This window comes from Salvia hispanica, chromosome 2 (genome assembly GCF_023119035.1).
Source record: "Salvia hispanica cultivar TCC Black 2014 chromosome 2, UniMelb_Shisp_WGS_1.0, whole genome shotgun sequence".
NCBI lineage: Eukaryota > Viridiplantae > Streptophyta > Magnoliopsida > Lamiales > Lamiaceae > Salvia > Salvia hispanica.
Window position 1 is genome coordinate 39,129,929 of NC_062966.1, and position 16,931 is coordinate 39,146,859.

The window sequence follows — 16,931 nt, forward strand, 5'->3', positions numbered from 1 at the left end:
ATTTTATGACCATGTGTATAACAAAATTCATTGCAAGTTGGTGGAGTATAAATAGCATTCAACATATGGGGTGCCTCCTTTTAACATGATGTTTGGTAAACAGCTTAAACTTATCTGTTTGATATTTAACTTTGTTCATCGATGAAATACTACAAAATTATGTGCATCTCAAATCATAAAAAGCAGCACCCAAATCAGCTTCAATAATTAATTTGCAATGATTTTATTTTTATGATTTGGACCTTTACTTATTAAAACATCTCACATTATAATCATCACCACCACCATCAACTTTTGCTTTTCTCTTTTTCTAGTGATTTGTCTTTTGCTTTCTCATATATTGTCTTTTACTCTTTTGCTTTGTTTCTTTGAATTCAACTCAAAGATTTTTAGCATTTCTTACTGATATTATTAGTAGTATACTATGATATACATTTATATGTCTTGAATTTGAAAAAGTGAATATTGAACTGAAGTTAAATCACAAGTTAATACAACAAAAAAATAGAATGCCCTATTGCTAGTGTAGAGAGTTTTTTTAGTGTATAGTCCGACACTAAATCTTATTTGATTTATAAACCTCACACACGTTGGTCTTCACTACCGGCCTCGATCATTAATTATTCATATGTTATTTGATCAAATTTTCCATTCTTGTGTTTCATTTTACCATTGTATCATAGTTATTGCTATATAGAGTATGACTCAACTACAACATTTCAAACAAATCTCTTTGACCACTTAGGCATGAAATTAATTAGGCTTTCATAGGTGACCAGCTCCCATAAATTGGAATAGAACGAATCATACGAAACTTCCCATATGAGAAAAGAATGTATAAAAATCACCATTTAATTCAATTCCAATTCAAGAATCTTCTTTTTTATTTCTATGTATTTTCCCTGTCTTTTGTCTTTCACTTTGTGTCGTTGTTTGTCTTTTGTTGTCCTTACATTTTGTCTTTATATCTTTTACTTTTCACTTTGAATTCAGCTCAAAGATTTCCAGCATTTCTATATGATGTACATTAAGACGTCCTTAATTTGAAAAGTTGTGAGAGTTGGATAAGCAATCATTGCTCATATTTGATAGTAGTAATAAATTGTGTTAATTAATTTAGACGAAAAGTCCGTATGAATAACTAGTAGTCCCTCCATTCCACCATAGTTGAGTCGTTTTGAGAATTTCTTTCATAGTTGAGTCATTTCCCGATATGGTAATAATTATCTTACTTTCCTACTTCATTCACTCTCTTATTTTATTCTCTATATTTTAGGTCAAATATCTCCAAGATAGAGATAGAGGAGTTATCTACCCCAAACTATCCCGCAGTATACATATATAATCTACATTAAGACGCGTTCCCTTAATTTTAAAAAACAAATACTAAAAAATCTAAAATTTTTAATTTGAACTGATGTTGAATCACAAGTTTAGGTGACCAGCTTACATAAATTGGAATACATGAATCATACACTACTTCCAATATGAGAAAGGAATATGAAGCCATCACCACTTAATTCAATCAAAGAATCTTTTTTTCTTTATTTCTCTGTTCTTTATCTTAGTCTCTCTCTTTTGCTTTTCTCACAGTTTGTGACAAGAGTACAACATTGCATTGGATTCAGCTTATAGATTTTTTTCCATCTTACTTCTAGGAAAAGTCTGGGAATTGGATAATCAGTCATTGCTCATATTTTATAATATTAAATTGGGTTATAGTATTACTTCAGTAAAAAAATCATACTGATAACTTTTAGAGTCGTATATGATGAACATATCAATACGTCCTGATTCTGAAAAATAAATACAGTATTTGTTTGAATTGATGTTCAATGACTAGCAAGAAACACATAATCACAGGTTAAGTATAACTAATTTAGAAAAATGTCCTTAAAAAAAAGCAAGCTACAACCTTCATTAAATTAAAAACACACTCAACAAACAAATAAGATAAGACAAAAACATAAGTCCACAATTGAGCTTTTTCTTCAATCCACGGCCTCAATGTTGCCATCTCTGATCATTTTTTTACCGCAGGGGTAGAAACAAATGAAGAAGATGCATGATGCACAGTAAAATCCAATATCCTCATGCCTATCATTACCGCAAGCGTCGCAGCGGCGTTTAGTGGTGAGAAGTTGAAAGGTGAGAGGGTGTGGATGGGTTTCTGCATTCACATGATATTCCTGCCCCATCTTGATGTTTTTATACCAGCCGGATGTTGTTTTAAAGCATTTGGGATGGATGGATATATCGCAGTTGCGGCAGTGATACATCCAACTCTTGGGATTCATTCTACCTTCACATTGATCGCAGTAGAATTCACCGGGATGGTTCAGAGTGGCGTCGTGCGTTAGAAGCAGCGGGTGGTGCTTGTCCCATCTACGGCTGGTGGTTGACGTAGGCAGCGCCGCGCATCCAACGTGCACGATGAAATCACAGATGCAGCATTCATAGCAGTTAACATCACCCATGAAGCCTCCACAGGCATCACAATTGATTAAAACTAGTATCATACTCTTATCTGCTGTGGAGAGAAGGTGGAGGGGGTGTGGAGGGTGAGTTGCGTGATATATGGTGTCCGGCATTGATGCACACTTTATATCTACTTTGAAGCCATAATCACATTTTGCACAACCATAATACAAACCATTCGTCTCTTTATAGCAGACGCTGCATTGTTGCCAATTCCATGGTTTACGATTGTCACCCGATTGAAGGATAAGGCTGTGATCATTCTCATTTACATGTTTGTGGAGGAGAGGAAGAGAAGAGATCTGATGTGGCAAGTGGAAGCACGCCAAGTGAAGATAGTATTTGCATGATCTTATGCTACATCTCATGTAGTAGTAGCAATCTTTACTACTGCTACTACTACCTGAACAAGAATAAGAAGACGGGGATGATGATGCTTGTTTCACAAATATCGGAGTAATGCACCCATCACATATTAACTCCGATTTTCTACATGAGTAATCTTCTTCATCGTCGTCATCATCTTCTTCTTCTTCTTCTTGAAATGACGACGATGATGATGAGACTAATGTGAGTTTGTGATGGTGGAACTCATAATCAACATCATCTTGATGATCAAGGATGAGTGAATGTGTATCAACTCCTTGTCTTCTTATAAAAGCTCCAATTAGGTCCTCACCCACAGCCACATCATTTATTGGAAACTCCATAATCCCTTTCTCTCTACATTCAATGCAACAAATTAAAACACACATTTCAACATTACAATATAATTAGATTTACATAATGAAGAAAGATATACAATACCTAGTGGTGGGGATATATTTGTTGAAGGCGCAGGTGAGATGGACAGCATAGCTGCAAAGCTCACAATGATACACCCAATGTTTGGGAGTCAATGATTTATTGCAAACTTCACAATTGTATGCATATCTGAGATATATAGATGGGAGATGAAAAGAGAGAGAGAGAGGGAGTGATGGTGATCTTCCCTTTGGATATTCTAAGGCAAGGAAGCACATCTCTCATGGATCCAATACTCACAATCATCATTGGTGCATGCGTAGGAACTCCCCTTGGCGCCTGTGGTGCCGCAAGCATCGCACTTGAATGAACAACTTCTCCTCAGAAACAAGAGTTGATGCTCAGGGTGACTCGGATGGTGTATGGTGCGCTTGTCACCTTCGGCTGCATACATCATGTCGCTGCCCTGCGCGCATCTGATATGCATCACATACGTACAATCTGCGCTCGTACATGTGTAGAAAATTCCCACGACATACAATTGGCAGATTGAACAGCGGCCTCTGTCAAAGCTGAATTGTTGAGTGAGTGTGTGTTGAGGGGTGCATTGCGTGTGTGATCTTCCTCGGCGCCTCTGCACAGTCTTCATGTAGTAGGACATAATACCCACATGCCTGGCTACATTCATAACATTTCTCTCCTCTTCTAAAAAACTTTAGACAACCATAACATTGTCCTCTTCCACGAGTTTCCACCAGACTAAGCGGATGCTCGTGGTTCCAATGATCAAACATCTCTCTCTCCTCCTTCTCTTCTATCTCATTTTCTACTTTCTCACTCATTCTTATTGTGTATATGTGTATGTATTTTCTGTTTACTTCTTGTGTTTGTGTGTGTGTGTCCAGACGAACATATGTATACAGAGTGAAACATACTCTATGGAATCATACAACAACTTCCCATGTCAGCAAAGAATAATGTATCGCAAAATTCAAAGTGTTTTTGTTTCACTATCCCTTTGTCTCGTGTCTTTTGTTTATCTCAATTAGACACACACGTAAATAAATACTCCCACCATCCCCCATTAGGAGTAGCACTTTGACCGGGCACGGATTTTAAGAAATGTAAAGAAAAGTTGGTTGAAAAAGTTAGTGGAATGTGGGACCCACTTTTTTATATTGGTTTTATAATAAAATGTGAGTGAAATGAGTTAGTGGAATGTGGGACCTACTTACCATTTATGGTAAAAGTGAAGTGCTACTCATAATTGGGGACGGACCAAAATGGAAATTAGTAATTCTTATTCGGGGACGGGGGGAGTAAAAAACTGTTTCCTCTTGTCCCCAATTAAATGTCACATATTTGACCAGTCCAGATTTTAAAAAATTATTTAATTTCATAAAGGAAAATGGTCAAAAATTTAGTGGAATGTGAATCTACTTTTATATATTACTCCCTTCATCCCTAATATTAGAATTTCTTTTCTTTTTAAGTCTATCTCCTAAAAATTAAAACTTTTGAAAGGCAGAAGCAATTTGTTTAGCTTTACATCCATCCCAAGGTATCATTTCTAATACATCGGTGGGGCACGTCCGGACACATTGGGTACATCCTATACATGTATCATAAATCTTTACTGAATGTGACATTGGATCTATACATTTTGAACGTCATAAATTTTCGATCTAGAAAACTAACTTATAAATGAATCCTATAAGTTAGATACCGGACGAATCAATGAGTGATCATAATCAATTTACTTCCTAATTTCTTTATGAAAAAGGACCAAAATACTTTGATTTCTTGTGTTTTTGCAACCACGATCATACCTTACCCGTCTCAAACCTATTAATTTGAACTTTTTTCTAAATATTCAAATTTCCACTGATATAATGAATACTATTTATTCAATAAGTTTGATTGGTTTACACTAACACACTTTTCTTTCTATGTCTCTTAATTTACCAATTTTGTATTAAAACTCGGGTCATTTCAAAAGTTTCTATTTCTAAGGGACGGAGGGAATATTAGTTTTGTAATAAATGTGAGTAGAATGAGTTAATGGAAGTGAGGTTCACTTGTAACAAATAAAAAAAAATGGAACATTTATTGATTATTGTACAAATAAAAAATATATAAGGTATTTGATAGAAGGAATACTAACTTTTCAAAATTGAAAAATCACAAAAAACTTCTAATAACGTTAGCAAATTAAATAGAGCAGTACTACACCTCCGTCCCATAATAAAAGTTACATTTTGTCATTTCGGTCCATCGCACAATAAGAGTCATATTTTATTTTTACCATAAATTATAAATAGACCGCACATTCCACTAACTCACTTTACTCACATTCTATTATTAAATCAATATAAAAAAGTGGACTTCGTATTCCACTAACTTTTTCAATCCACTACTTTACATTTCTTAAAACTTGTGCTCACACTAAATATGAGTGTTATTATGGGACGGTGATAGTATCAAGCAACCACTCTTTCTCTTGCGCTTTTGCTTTTGCTTTTGCTTTTCCGATATAATCATATATCTATCACGTCTAATTTTATTTTGTATGACTACCACTACTATTGATGGAGTATAATATAATAAGATACTTTAGTTTTGTCCTTAAACAATATATGCTACTCCATATGGCTAAGAAAACTACTCTTTAGGCCTCTATGGTATTTAGTTGAGCCACTAAAAAGGTTTATTTAGCCCAATTTACACTGGTGGATGGCCTTTAGACCACTACAATTGGGCTGGAAAAAATCATTATTGTTTTATTTCAATGAGACCTTTCCTTTTAATAGAAAAACATAAAAGAAATGTTAGGTTAATGTGCGCCTCAATTTTAGAAATATGAATAAAATGGAAACAAAGAATTTTCTGTCAATATTTTCAGTGTGATGAATCTAATAGTATATTCAAATTAACATGGAACTAGACATCATTACCATACGAATTGTAAGAGCATCTCCAGCAGCGCCCTTCCCGTCGCCCTTCGGAAAGGCTTCCGGGAAGGGCGTCGGGGAAGTCTGCCATTGGGGCTGCGTGGGAAGGACGCGGACGTCCCTTAAGGACACGGGAGGGGCGTGCCGACGTCCGCCGCTAAGGGCGCCATTGTGGCGAGTCGCGGACGTCCGGCACAGACTTCCCAATTTTTTCATTTAAAAAAAAAAAAAAACTCTATACGTCCGTATTCGTGTCGAAAATTTAATTCCTTAACGTAAATTGTATATTTGTGAATTTGTAAAAAAATTTTAACTGCGAGAAGTCCGCACAGGAAGGGCGATGGGAAGGGCAGAGTCGAAAGTCCTTATAACGTGGCAGGAGGTGTTTTTGGGAAAGGCGATGGAAAATCTGTCCCATTGGAGATGCTCTCAATCATATAATTTCATTTCTGATCACTCCATAACTCGGTCATCGTATACTAGATGCAACAATTTATTTTATGCTTTAATTCTACCATGTGTATAACATAATTATTTTTCTTGTATTGAAGTATAAATTCATTGCAAGTTGGTGGAGCATAAATAACATTCAACACAGGGGGTGCCTCCTTTTAACATGATGTTTGTAAATAGCTGAAACTTATTTGTTTGAAATTCAATTTTGTTCATTGATGAAATACAAATTATGTGCATCTCAAATCATAAAAAGCAGCACCCAAATCAGCTCCAATAATTAATTTGCAATGATACTATTTTTATGATTTGGAACAAAAAGCTCCAAACTTATACTAGTATACTTCTTTATTCTTGAAACGATTTGACTAAATCAGAAAATTGGATACTATATACATTTTAACATGACCATATATATCATACTATAACAAAAGCAATTTTATTTTAAAAATTATTCTTTTTATTCTTAAAAGATAATTACATGATTGAATCCTCTAATCTTTCTCTATCAATATTCATCTACATTTCTTACAACTTTACATCGTCTAGATTGTAGCATCTTTCGGCGAAACAAACACCCAAAAAAATCCAACAGTAAATTTCATCCTGAAAGACTGACCTAATAGAAGAGATATTTTGTTGGATATTTTAGTGTAATTGGATTAACTTGATTGATCGGTTATTGTTACAATGATACATCATTTAAGTATGGAGGTGCGGAGTGCACGCTTATTTGAATTCATTATGATGTTAGGGGCGAAGCCCCTAAACAGATGAACGGGGTCCGGGGGCAGCGCTCCTGGGTAGCGGGGTCCAAGGGGCAGAGCCCCTGGCTGGGGTTAATTTTTGAAAATCGAAGGACTAATTTGCAATTTCGGAAACCTTTGAAAATTAGTTATTTTCGGTTAAATTTTCCCAACGGATGCACTGTTTCGTCAACAGCTGCATCGTTTCATCTTCTTCAAAATCTGATCAATTCGTCTGGTTCACATCTCGAATACATATATGAATGTTCTGCATTCTCTGAATTTTATCCGATCAAATAACTTTGGTAGAACCACCGAAATTGATTTGATCTGAAAGTGTTTTGCACGACTTTCAGATATCCGTTTTTATGTTCTCTATATTGAATCTCCCTAACATATTTTATTTGATTTATAAACCTCACACCCATTGATCTTCACTACTGACGTGTTATTTGATCAAAATCATCATTATTGTGCTTCATTTTACCACATTTCAAACAAACCCCTTATAATTGACCACTTATGCATGAAATTAATTAGGCTTTCACAGGTGACCAGCTCACATAATATGGAATATAACGAATCATACAATTTACAAAACATCCAATATGAGAAAAGATTGGATAACAATCAACACTTAATTCAATTCCAATCCAAGAATCTCCTTTTTTATTTCTGTGTATTTGCCTTTGTCTTTTGTCTTTCTCTTTGCATCGTTGTTTGTCTTTTTATGTCCTCACATTTTGTCTTTATATCTTTTACTTTTCTCTTTGAATTCAGCTTCAAAGATTTCTATCATGTATACTCCTACTATATGATGTACATTAAGACGTCTTTAATTTGAAAAGTCGTGAGAGTTGGATAGGCCATAGTAGTGAAGACATTTCTTTTTGCTACGGAGATAAAGAAAAAATGTGTTAGGTGAGTTAAAGTAAATGAAAAATAAAGTCAGAAATGAAAAAGTAAGAGAGAGTAAAGTAAGTGAGAAGAAATATGTTGACTTTTACTAAAAAGGAATTGACTCCACTACTTTGGAATGGAGGGAGTAGTATTTATAAATTGTGTTAATTAATGTAGGCCAAATATCTGCATGAATAACTTGTAGTTTTATACTATTTGATGTATATTAAAACGAATGTCACTGATTTGAAAAAATGAATACTAAAAATCTAAAACATATGATTTGAATCGATGTTGAATCACACGTTGGGACAAGAAAGAAATAGGTGCCTAATTAATCACCCGCCCGAATAGCTCAGTTGGTCTTCAAAGAAACAATGGAATTTAAGGTTTAATTTAGGAAATAAATGGTAGTGTGACATATGATGAAAATTAATGCACCAATATTCCGAAAAAATTAAATATTTATTTGAATTGATGTTTAATTACTACCAAGAAACACATAATCACGGGTTAATATAGCTAAGAAAAATGTCATTAATCTTTAAGCACGTGAAGAAGTGAAAATTTTAGTAGAAACATAAGTCTAGAAGAATAAAAAGGTAAACATTGAGGGTTTTTTTTCAATCCACGGCCTCAATGTTGCCATCTTTGATCATATTTTTACCGCAGCGGTAGAAACAAACGAAGAAGTTACATAATGCACAGTAAAAACCATTCTCTTCATGCCTATTCCCACCACAAACGTCGCAGCGGCGTTTTGTAGTGAGAATTTGATAGGTGAGTGTGTGGCAGTGAGCTCTGGCGATCGCGTATTTTTGACCAAACTTGATGTTTCTGAACTGGCCGGAAGTAGTTTTGAGGCATTCCGGATGGAAGGATATATCACAACTGCGGCAGTGATACATCCAGCTCTTTGGGTTCATTTCCCGCTCGCATTGATTGCAGTGGAAATCACCAGGATGGTTTAGAGTGGCGTCGTGTGTCAAAGGCAGCGGGTGGTGCTTGTCCCATCTACGGCTGGTGGTTGATGCCGGAAGCCCCGTGCATCCAACATGCACGATGAAATCACAGGTGCCGCATGTGTAGCCATTTATATTATGTATCCTGAATCCACAGGAATTACAATAAAATAGGTGACCTCGTCCCGTTGTATATATTCGGGAGAGAATGTTGAGGGAGTGGTTCGGGTGAGCTACGTGATATAGGGTGCCCGGCATTGAAGCGCACTTTATATCTACTCTGAAATTTTCACATTTTGTACAAGCATAAAACAAACCATTAGTAGATGTGTTGCAGACTCTGCAATATGACCACTCCCATGGTTTAAGTTTGTCACCGGATTTAAGGACAAGGTTGTGATCATGTATGTGGAGGAGAGGAAGAGAGGGAAGCTGAGTTGGCAAGCGGAAGCACGCCAAGTGGAGATAGTATTTGCATGATCTGACGCTACATCTCATGTAGTTGTAGTAGTTATCTTTACTACTACTACTATTATCTGAACAAGAAGACGAAGAAGATGAGGAAGATGATGTTTGTTTTACAAGAATCGGAGTAATGCACCCATTACATATTAACTCCGACTTTCTACAAGAGTAGTCTTCCTCGTCATCATCATCACTATTTTCTCCTTCTAAAACTTCTTCTTGAAACGATGATGATGATGAGGAGGAGGAGGAGGAGACTAATCTGAGTTTGTGATTGTGGAACTCATAATCAACATCATCTTGATGATCAAGGATGAGTGAATTTGTATGTGTATGTGTATCAACTCCTTGTCTGGTTAGAAAAGCTCCAATTAGGTCCGCACCTACATCACTTATTGGAAACTCCATAATCCCCTTCTCTCTATATGCAATGCAACAAAAATACACATTTCATCATTAGAAAACCAGTGGTAACATAAAATATTGGATTTGCATAATAGTAAAGGTCAATTTTGGTCCTAAATATATAACCAAAATACGAATTTGGTCCAAAACATTTTACTTTTTAAAAACAGATCCATAACAAATGAAATCCTTGTCGAAGTGGTCCTTTTTTGACGATTCTGTCAAAAAACTAACGGTCATGCCACTGTGCAATTAGCGTTGACCATTAGTTTTTTGACGGAACCGTCATAAAAAGGACTACGTTGTCGAGTTTTTTTCATTTGTTATGGACCTGTTTTTTTAAAAGTGAAGGTTTTGGACCAAATTCGTATTTTGGTCATTTGTTTAGGACCAAAATTGACCTTTACCGTTTATATAATGAAGAAAGATATATGGACGAATTATACCTAGTAATTGGGAGCGATTTGATGAAGGCGCAGCTGAGATGGACAGCATAGCTGCAAAGCTCACAGTGATATATCCAATGTTTGGATATTAATCTTTTTCTGCACACTTCACAAGTGTAGTCATTTTTGAGATACTGAGGTGGGACATGGAAAGAGAGGCAGAGGGAGTGATGGTGTTCCTCCCTTTGGATATTCTGAGGCAATGAAGCGCATCTCTCGTGGATCCAATACTGGCAAGCATCTGCGGTGCATGTGTAGGAGGAACTCCCTTTGGCGCCTGTGGTGCCGCAAGCATCGCACTTGAATGAACACCTTCTCCTCAACAACTTCAATTCATGGTTGGGGTGACTCGGATGATGTATGATGATGATGCTACTCTGCTGCTCATCATCTTCGGCTGCATACATCACGTCGCTGCCCTGCGCGCATCTAATATGCATCACAACCGTGCATTCTGTGCTCGTACATCTGTAGAAAAATCCCCAAGTGAGCCATTGGCAAATTGAACACTTTGCTACAACATCGCAAGTGTTGAATTGCTGAGTGAGTATGTGTTGAGGGTGCATTGCGTGCCTGATCTTCCTCGGCGCCTCTGCACAGTCTTCATGTAGTAGCCTTTCATACCCACATTTCTGGTTACATCCATAGGCTTTCTCACTACCTCTAAATGACCGTCGACAGCCATCACAAGCACGTCGTTGAACATTCTCCACCGGAGAAAGTGGATGCTCGTGGTTCCAGTGATCAACCATCTCCACCTCCTTCTCTTCTATCTCATTTTCCTTCCCACTCATTGTTGTTGTTGTGTGTGTGTTTTTTCTTTTTACTTCTTGTGTATGTTTGTGTACGATGCGTCCACACCAGCATATATATAGTGAGTAGTGCAATGTAAAACAGACCTTTGAGCTATGCAAATAATATTTTCCTTTGGTTAATAACCATTCTTAAAGTGACAACATACTACCAATCTCGTGCTGCCACGTGGCACGTTATCCAGCAATATTAGGAGCGTATCCAACAATATTCATTTAGTAGGCGTACAGATTGTAATATATGGATTGCAGTATAGATTGTTGAGTATTGCAGTATAGGCATAGAATATTTCAATTGCAGTATATATATAGACATATACGGTTATGTTGCATTGTAGACAATAATACAATATTAAACAATCTACACTGCAATTCACGTAATACTACCATGCAATCCGTAAAAATCCATCTAAAACGTCTACTATGATATTGTTGGATACGCCCCTAATATTGCAGGATAGTGTGTCACATGGCAGCACGAGGTTGGTGATACGTTGTCACTTTAAAGATGGTGTCACCATAACGCACCCCTACAGAGTAATATTTAAGTAGCAACTCTTCTTTTTCTTTTTCTTTTTCTTTTTCTTTTCTCTTTATGTAATATTTAAGTAGCAACTCTTTCTTCTTTTTCTTTTTCTTTTTCTTTTTCTTTCTCTTTTCCTTTTCTCTTTCTCTTTTGTCTTTTGCTTTTGCTTATATAATCATATTTCTATCATGTCTAATTTTACTTTGTATGATTACTATTAATATGATACTACTTTATTTTTATTACGCAAACAGCCACTATATGATTGCTATGAAATCTATAGCGGTAATTCAATTAAGGCTTTAGGGCTATATGGTATTTGTTTGGGCCTATTAAAAGGCATTCAGCCCAATTTACATTGGTCGAGGCCTTTATACCACTACGATTGGGCTGGTGAAAATCATTAATTAGTAGATTTTTTTCATTTTAGTGAGATATTTCATTTTTTTTTAAAGAAAAGATAAAAAAAATGGTTGGGTGATGTAGGCTCAGTGTTTTAGAAATATGAATAAAATCGGAAGAAAATTTTTCCTTCAAAAATTTCAATGTTATGAATCTACAGTATATTTAAATTAACACGAATGAGACATGAATTCTAGAATCTAAATCAGATAATTTCATTTCATAACACAATTATTTGTCGTGTACATTAAAGTATCAAATTCATTGCAACTTGGTGGAGCATAAAGAGCATTCAACATAGGGATGCTTTTAACATTATTTTCACTGCTCCCTCCGTCCCCCGTTAAAAGTCACACTTTTCCATTTCAGTCCGTCCTCAATTAAGAGACACACTTCATTTTTACCATAAATGGTAAGTAGATTTCACATTCCACTAACTCAATTCACTCACATTTTATTATAAAACCAATATAAAAGAATGGGTCTCACATTCCACTAACTTTTTCAACCAATTTTTATTTACATTTCTTAAAACCCGTGCCCGGTCAAAGAGTGACTCCTAATAGGCGACGGAGGGAGTAATTTATAGCAAAAAGCTCCAAACAGTATTCTTGAAACGATTTGACTAAAACAGAAAAACCTCAAACTTGAAAAACTTTTTGCAAATTAAGACCAACCATAATAAATTCCATGAATTCATTTTTAGTTGCATGCTCCCAAGCCCAAGATCATAATGTTTTAGTAACACCAAGTAAAGATTGTGATTGGAATAAGGCATTTCCCATGTACATAATTTCATAAACACAAGATGATCATGAATTATGATCACTTTTTTTATAATCTTGTACACCTCCACCAACATCAACATTCCCCTATTTCTTTTTTACAAAACACTTCCATCTTCACCACCACACCACCACCACCATCAACACCTCCATACAACCCTTTTTTTCTCCCACCAAGAAAGAGATCTCCCTCTCTCCCCCTTCTCTTCCCTTCCATCATCATAATTAACACATCCTCACATTGATAATCATCAATTCATCACCACCAAACCAAACCAACTTGATCAATTCAAGAATCTTGATCAAAGAGGCTGCTGCAATGTCACCACCACCGCGCTCCTCACATCCCTCTTCCCGTCCGACCACGAGATCGACCCGCTCCTCACCACCGAGCTCCCGGGAGACAGCTCCACCGCCTCCGTCCGCACCCTCACCAGGAAATTCAGCTTCTGCCCCACCCTCCTGAACGCCAGCCGGTCTGGCGCCACCGTCACCACCACCCCCGCCGGAGCCCGGATTTTCACGGTGTAGACGGAATCCGGATCGCCCACATTCGTCACCGTCCTGATGAAATGTGTGGAGAGCCTATGCTTTCCATACTGCTGGAACACTGCCGCCAATGTGGGATAGTTCAAATTCCCAATGTGGGCGCGCCGGCGCCGGCAAACCGCCGCCGCCTTCCTCGTCACCACCTGAATGTTCTTCGCCGTGTAGTTCGAACTGCAGAGGAAGTCGACGTAGTCATAGGAGGAGATGTCGTAGACGAGGCCGGGATCCATGGCCTTCTGGGGGTGCACGTGGCCGGCGCCGTAGTCCATCACGGTGGACGCGTTGCCGGTGGATTCGTCCAGCATCGTCTCCCCGCGGCTGTCGTGGCTGTACGCCGTCGTCATCAGGGCCGACCTGATGGCGGCGGGGCTCCACTCCGGGTGCGCCGCCTTCAGCAGGGCGGCCAGGCCGGAGACGTGGGGGCACGCCATCGACGTCCCCGAGAGTATGTTGAACTCCGTGCTCCGCTTGTCCGAAGCAATGCCGCTCGGCCCGACGTTGTCGGGCCAAGCCGCGAGGATGTTCAGGCCCGGGGCGATCAAATCCGGCTTCAGAATCTCCGGAGTCTCCGGATTCGGACCCCGGGCCGAGAACGCGGCCACGACCGGCGCCGGAGCGACGTTGAGCCGCGTTCCGCGGAATACGATCGTGGCCTTCGCCGGAGATTTCGATTTCTCGGTGGATTGGATGTATTTTCTTAATTCATCACCGGCCACCGCCCCCACCGCCGTCGCCGGAAGCACGTGGCAATCCGCCACCAATCCCTCGCCGTCGAAAACTCCGTTAGCTAAAATCATACCGACGCCGCCGGCCTTCTTCACAACTTCCCCTTTCACCGCCCTCGAATTAATCCCTCTGTCGCACAAAACGATTTTCCCTTTCACCACATTAGGATCTAACGAGCCATCCAAACAGAGGGAGGAAGAGTATCCATCGCTCCCTTCGCTCCCGGCGTAAATTAGCGGGTAGAGCTTATCGTGCGCCAGCGCCGGACCTCCGTAGATACTAACGCCGGATATCTCCCTTCCGTTCCCAAGCTTGACGACTGCAGGAAAATCGCGGTCAATTGTCCCCGCACCGACGGTAGTTACCCACGGCGCGACATTTGTAACCGTCAATCCACCAGGACCGCCGTTTCCGGCGGAGGCGGAGACAAAAACGCCGGCGTCCGAAGCGCTGAAAGCTCCGATTGCTATGGCGTCGAGATAGTACGGCACCACCACTCCACCAACACTCAACGAAATCACATCGACGCCGTCGGCTACGGCGGCGTCGAACGCCGCTAGAATGTCGGAATCGTAGCATCCGGCATTCCAGCAAACCTTATACGCGGCGAGGCGCGCCTTCGGCGCCATCCCCGCGGCTACGCCGCGGGCGTAGCCGAGAGTCGACGCCGGAAAAACGTACCTCCCGGCGGCAATTGAAGCTGTGTGGGTGCCGTGTCCGTCTGAATCTCGCGGAGATCGAAACTCCGTCGTTTCATTCATTTTTCCATTACTCGCTTCGTAGCCGCTGCAGAAGTACCTAGCTCCGATCAGCTTCCGATTGCACAAATTCGCCGGAAATTTCTCACCAGCAACGCATTTCCCCCTCCACTTCGCCGGCGGCGGACCTAAATCCCGATCATTGAAGCTCTCCCTCTCCGGCCAGATCCCCGTGTCGATGACTCCAATGACGAGATCCGACCCGAAATCCGACTCCTTCAGCAATCCAGCGCTATTCCCCGTCTTCAGCCCTAGAAACTCCGGCGATCGGGTGGTGTGCAGGTGCCTCACCTGCTCCGGCAGCACCGCAATCACTCCAGGCGAGCTCCGCACCTTCTCCACTTCAATCGCCGACAGCTCCGCCGCGAATCCGTGGAAGACGCTGTCGTACGAGTGGAGCACCCGTCCGGAAGCCGCATCGGCGGAATCGGAGATAGATCTCAGCGTCGATTCGTACCAGTGAGTGTGCGTGGGGTAGACCGAGGGCTTCGCGTCGCGCTGGACGCGAACGATGAAGGTTTTGCGATACTCCGGCGGATTGAGCGCGGAGGAGGCGGTGAAAAGGAGCGAGATTAGGAGAGAGAGTGTAGAGAGAGGAGAAATCGCCATTGGAGGTCCGGATTCATGCAGTGGTTTCAATTGTGTGAGGATTTATGGGGTTGGGAATTTTGGAGAAGGTGACCACACTGTGAGCTGGATGACTGCACTCTCTAATGATGGATATTTTGAATCAACGGCTGAGATTCAAATTGGGATTTAATCGTCATTATATAATTAATCGAACAATTTAATCTATGAAAATGAATTATCACAACACTTTATCAAAACATATCTCATTATTAATGATTTACTCCCACCATCCAATTAAATATGCAATGTTTGCTTTTTGACACAAGATTTTATATAGTGTTGTTTGTGAGTTAATGAAGAGAGAGTAAAGTAAGAGATAAGAAAAAGTAGAGAGAGTATTGTTTCCAATTTTAGAAACGTTTCATTTTTAATGGGACAGACTTAAAAAGAAAAACGTTTCATTTCTAATGGGACAGATGGAATATTAATTTGTTAAAAGGTGGAGGGGAGTCTGAGATCGGATACTCAAATATTTTACTAGTCACATGCTAATGTGGAAAACTTCATATTTGTATAGCTCATAAGGTCATTCATAATGGGGAGGACGATGATTGTGGCATCATGGACAACGGCTTTCATATTTGTATAGCTCATAAGGTCATTCATAATGGGGAGGACGATGATTGTGGCATCGCGGACGATGGCTAAGCCATCGTCCGCGCCCGATCGATCGTTCGTGGACGAAGCGCGGACGATGCACACGCATTTTCAGTTTTTTTTTAGTTTTAATCAATTTTCAAAACCTATATATACCCTCACTTTTCATTTCTTTCACTCTCAAATTCACACTACATTTTCTACATATCAAACAAAATGAATCACGGCGATTACTCAAGTCCGAATTAAGTAAATGTAGGATTTGCCTTATTAAAATTGTGTTGTTTTTATTTGCATAAATTATATAAATATAAAATAAAAGTAAAATGCTTAGGGCGGGATATAGTCCGCCTCATTACAGGTGGAAGGGGTGAAGGATAAAATGCTAATATGGCAGTGTATAGAACGGGCCTTAGGACGGACTATAATCCGCCTTAGGGTGGATATGCCAATGTGAATTACTATCAATTGTTTAATTGAATGCTTTGTATAGCTTATAATGTGAATTAATTATTTAATTGAATGCATCTACTCTTCTTTATCCAAGAATAGATTTATGGGGGACAAACAATTCATTTCGGCGGTTAGTTCACTGT

At 39.3% G+C, this 16,931-nt stretch overlaps 3 protein-coding genes across 3 annotated transcripts; all 3 read right to left on the minus strand.

The window, feature by feature from the left end:
• Window positions 1-1,991: 1,991 nt before the first annotated feature.
• LOC125207011 lies at window positions 1,992-2,591 on the minus strand. Its single transcript, XM_048106221.1, has one exon. It carries the CDS (start codon window positions 2,589-2,591, stop codon window positions 1,992-1,994), a length of 600 nt encoding a protein of 199 aa, XP_047962178.1.
• A 6,241-nt stretch (window positions 2,592-8,832) lies between these two features.
• On the minus strand, window positions 8,833-11,371 carry LOC125204883. The gene is made up of 2 exons (XM_048103643.1): window positions 10,551-11,371; window positions 8,833-10,120 (listed from the first exon to the last, which is right to left on the minus strand). Exons 1-2 carry the CDS (start codon window positions 11,342-11,344, stop codon window positions 8,896-8,898), a joined length of 2,019 nt encoding a protein of 672 aa, XP_047959600.1. The 5' UTR covers window positions 11,345-11,371; the 3' UTR covers window positions 8,833-8,895.
• A 1,683-nt stretch (window positions 11,372-13,054) lies between these two features.
• On the minus strand, window positions 13,055-15,782 carry LOC125207313 (subtilisin-like protease SBT1.5). The gene has a single exon (XM_048106600.1). It carries the CDS (start codon window positions 15,715-15,717, stop codon window positions 13,378-13,380), a length of 2,340 nt encoding a protein of 779 aa, XP_047962557.1. The 5' UTR covers window positions 15,718-15,782; the 3' UTR covers window positions 13,055-13,377.
• Between the last annotated feature and the right edge of the window lie 1,149 nt (window positions 15,783-16,931).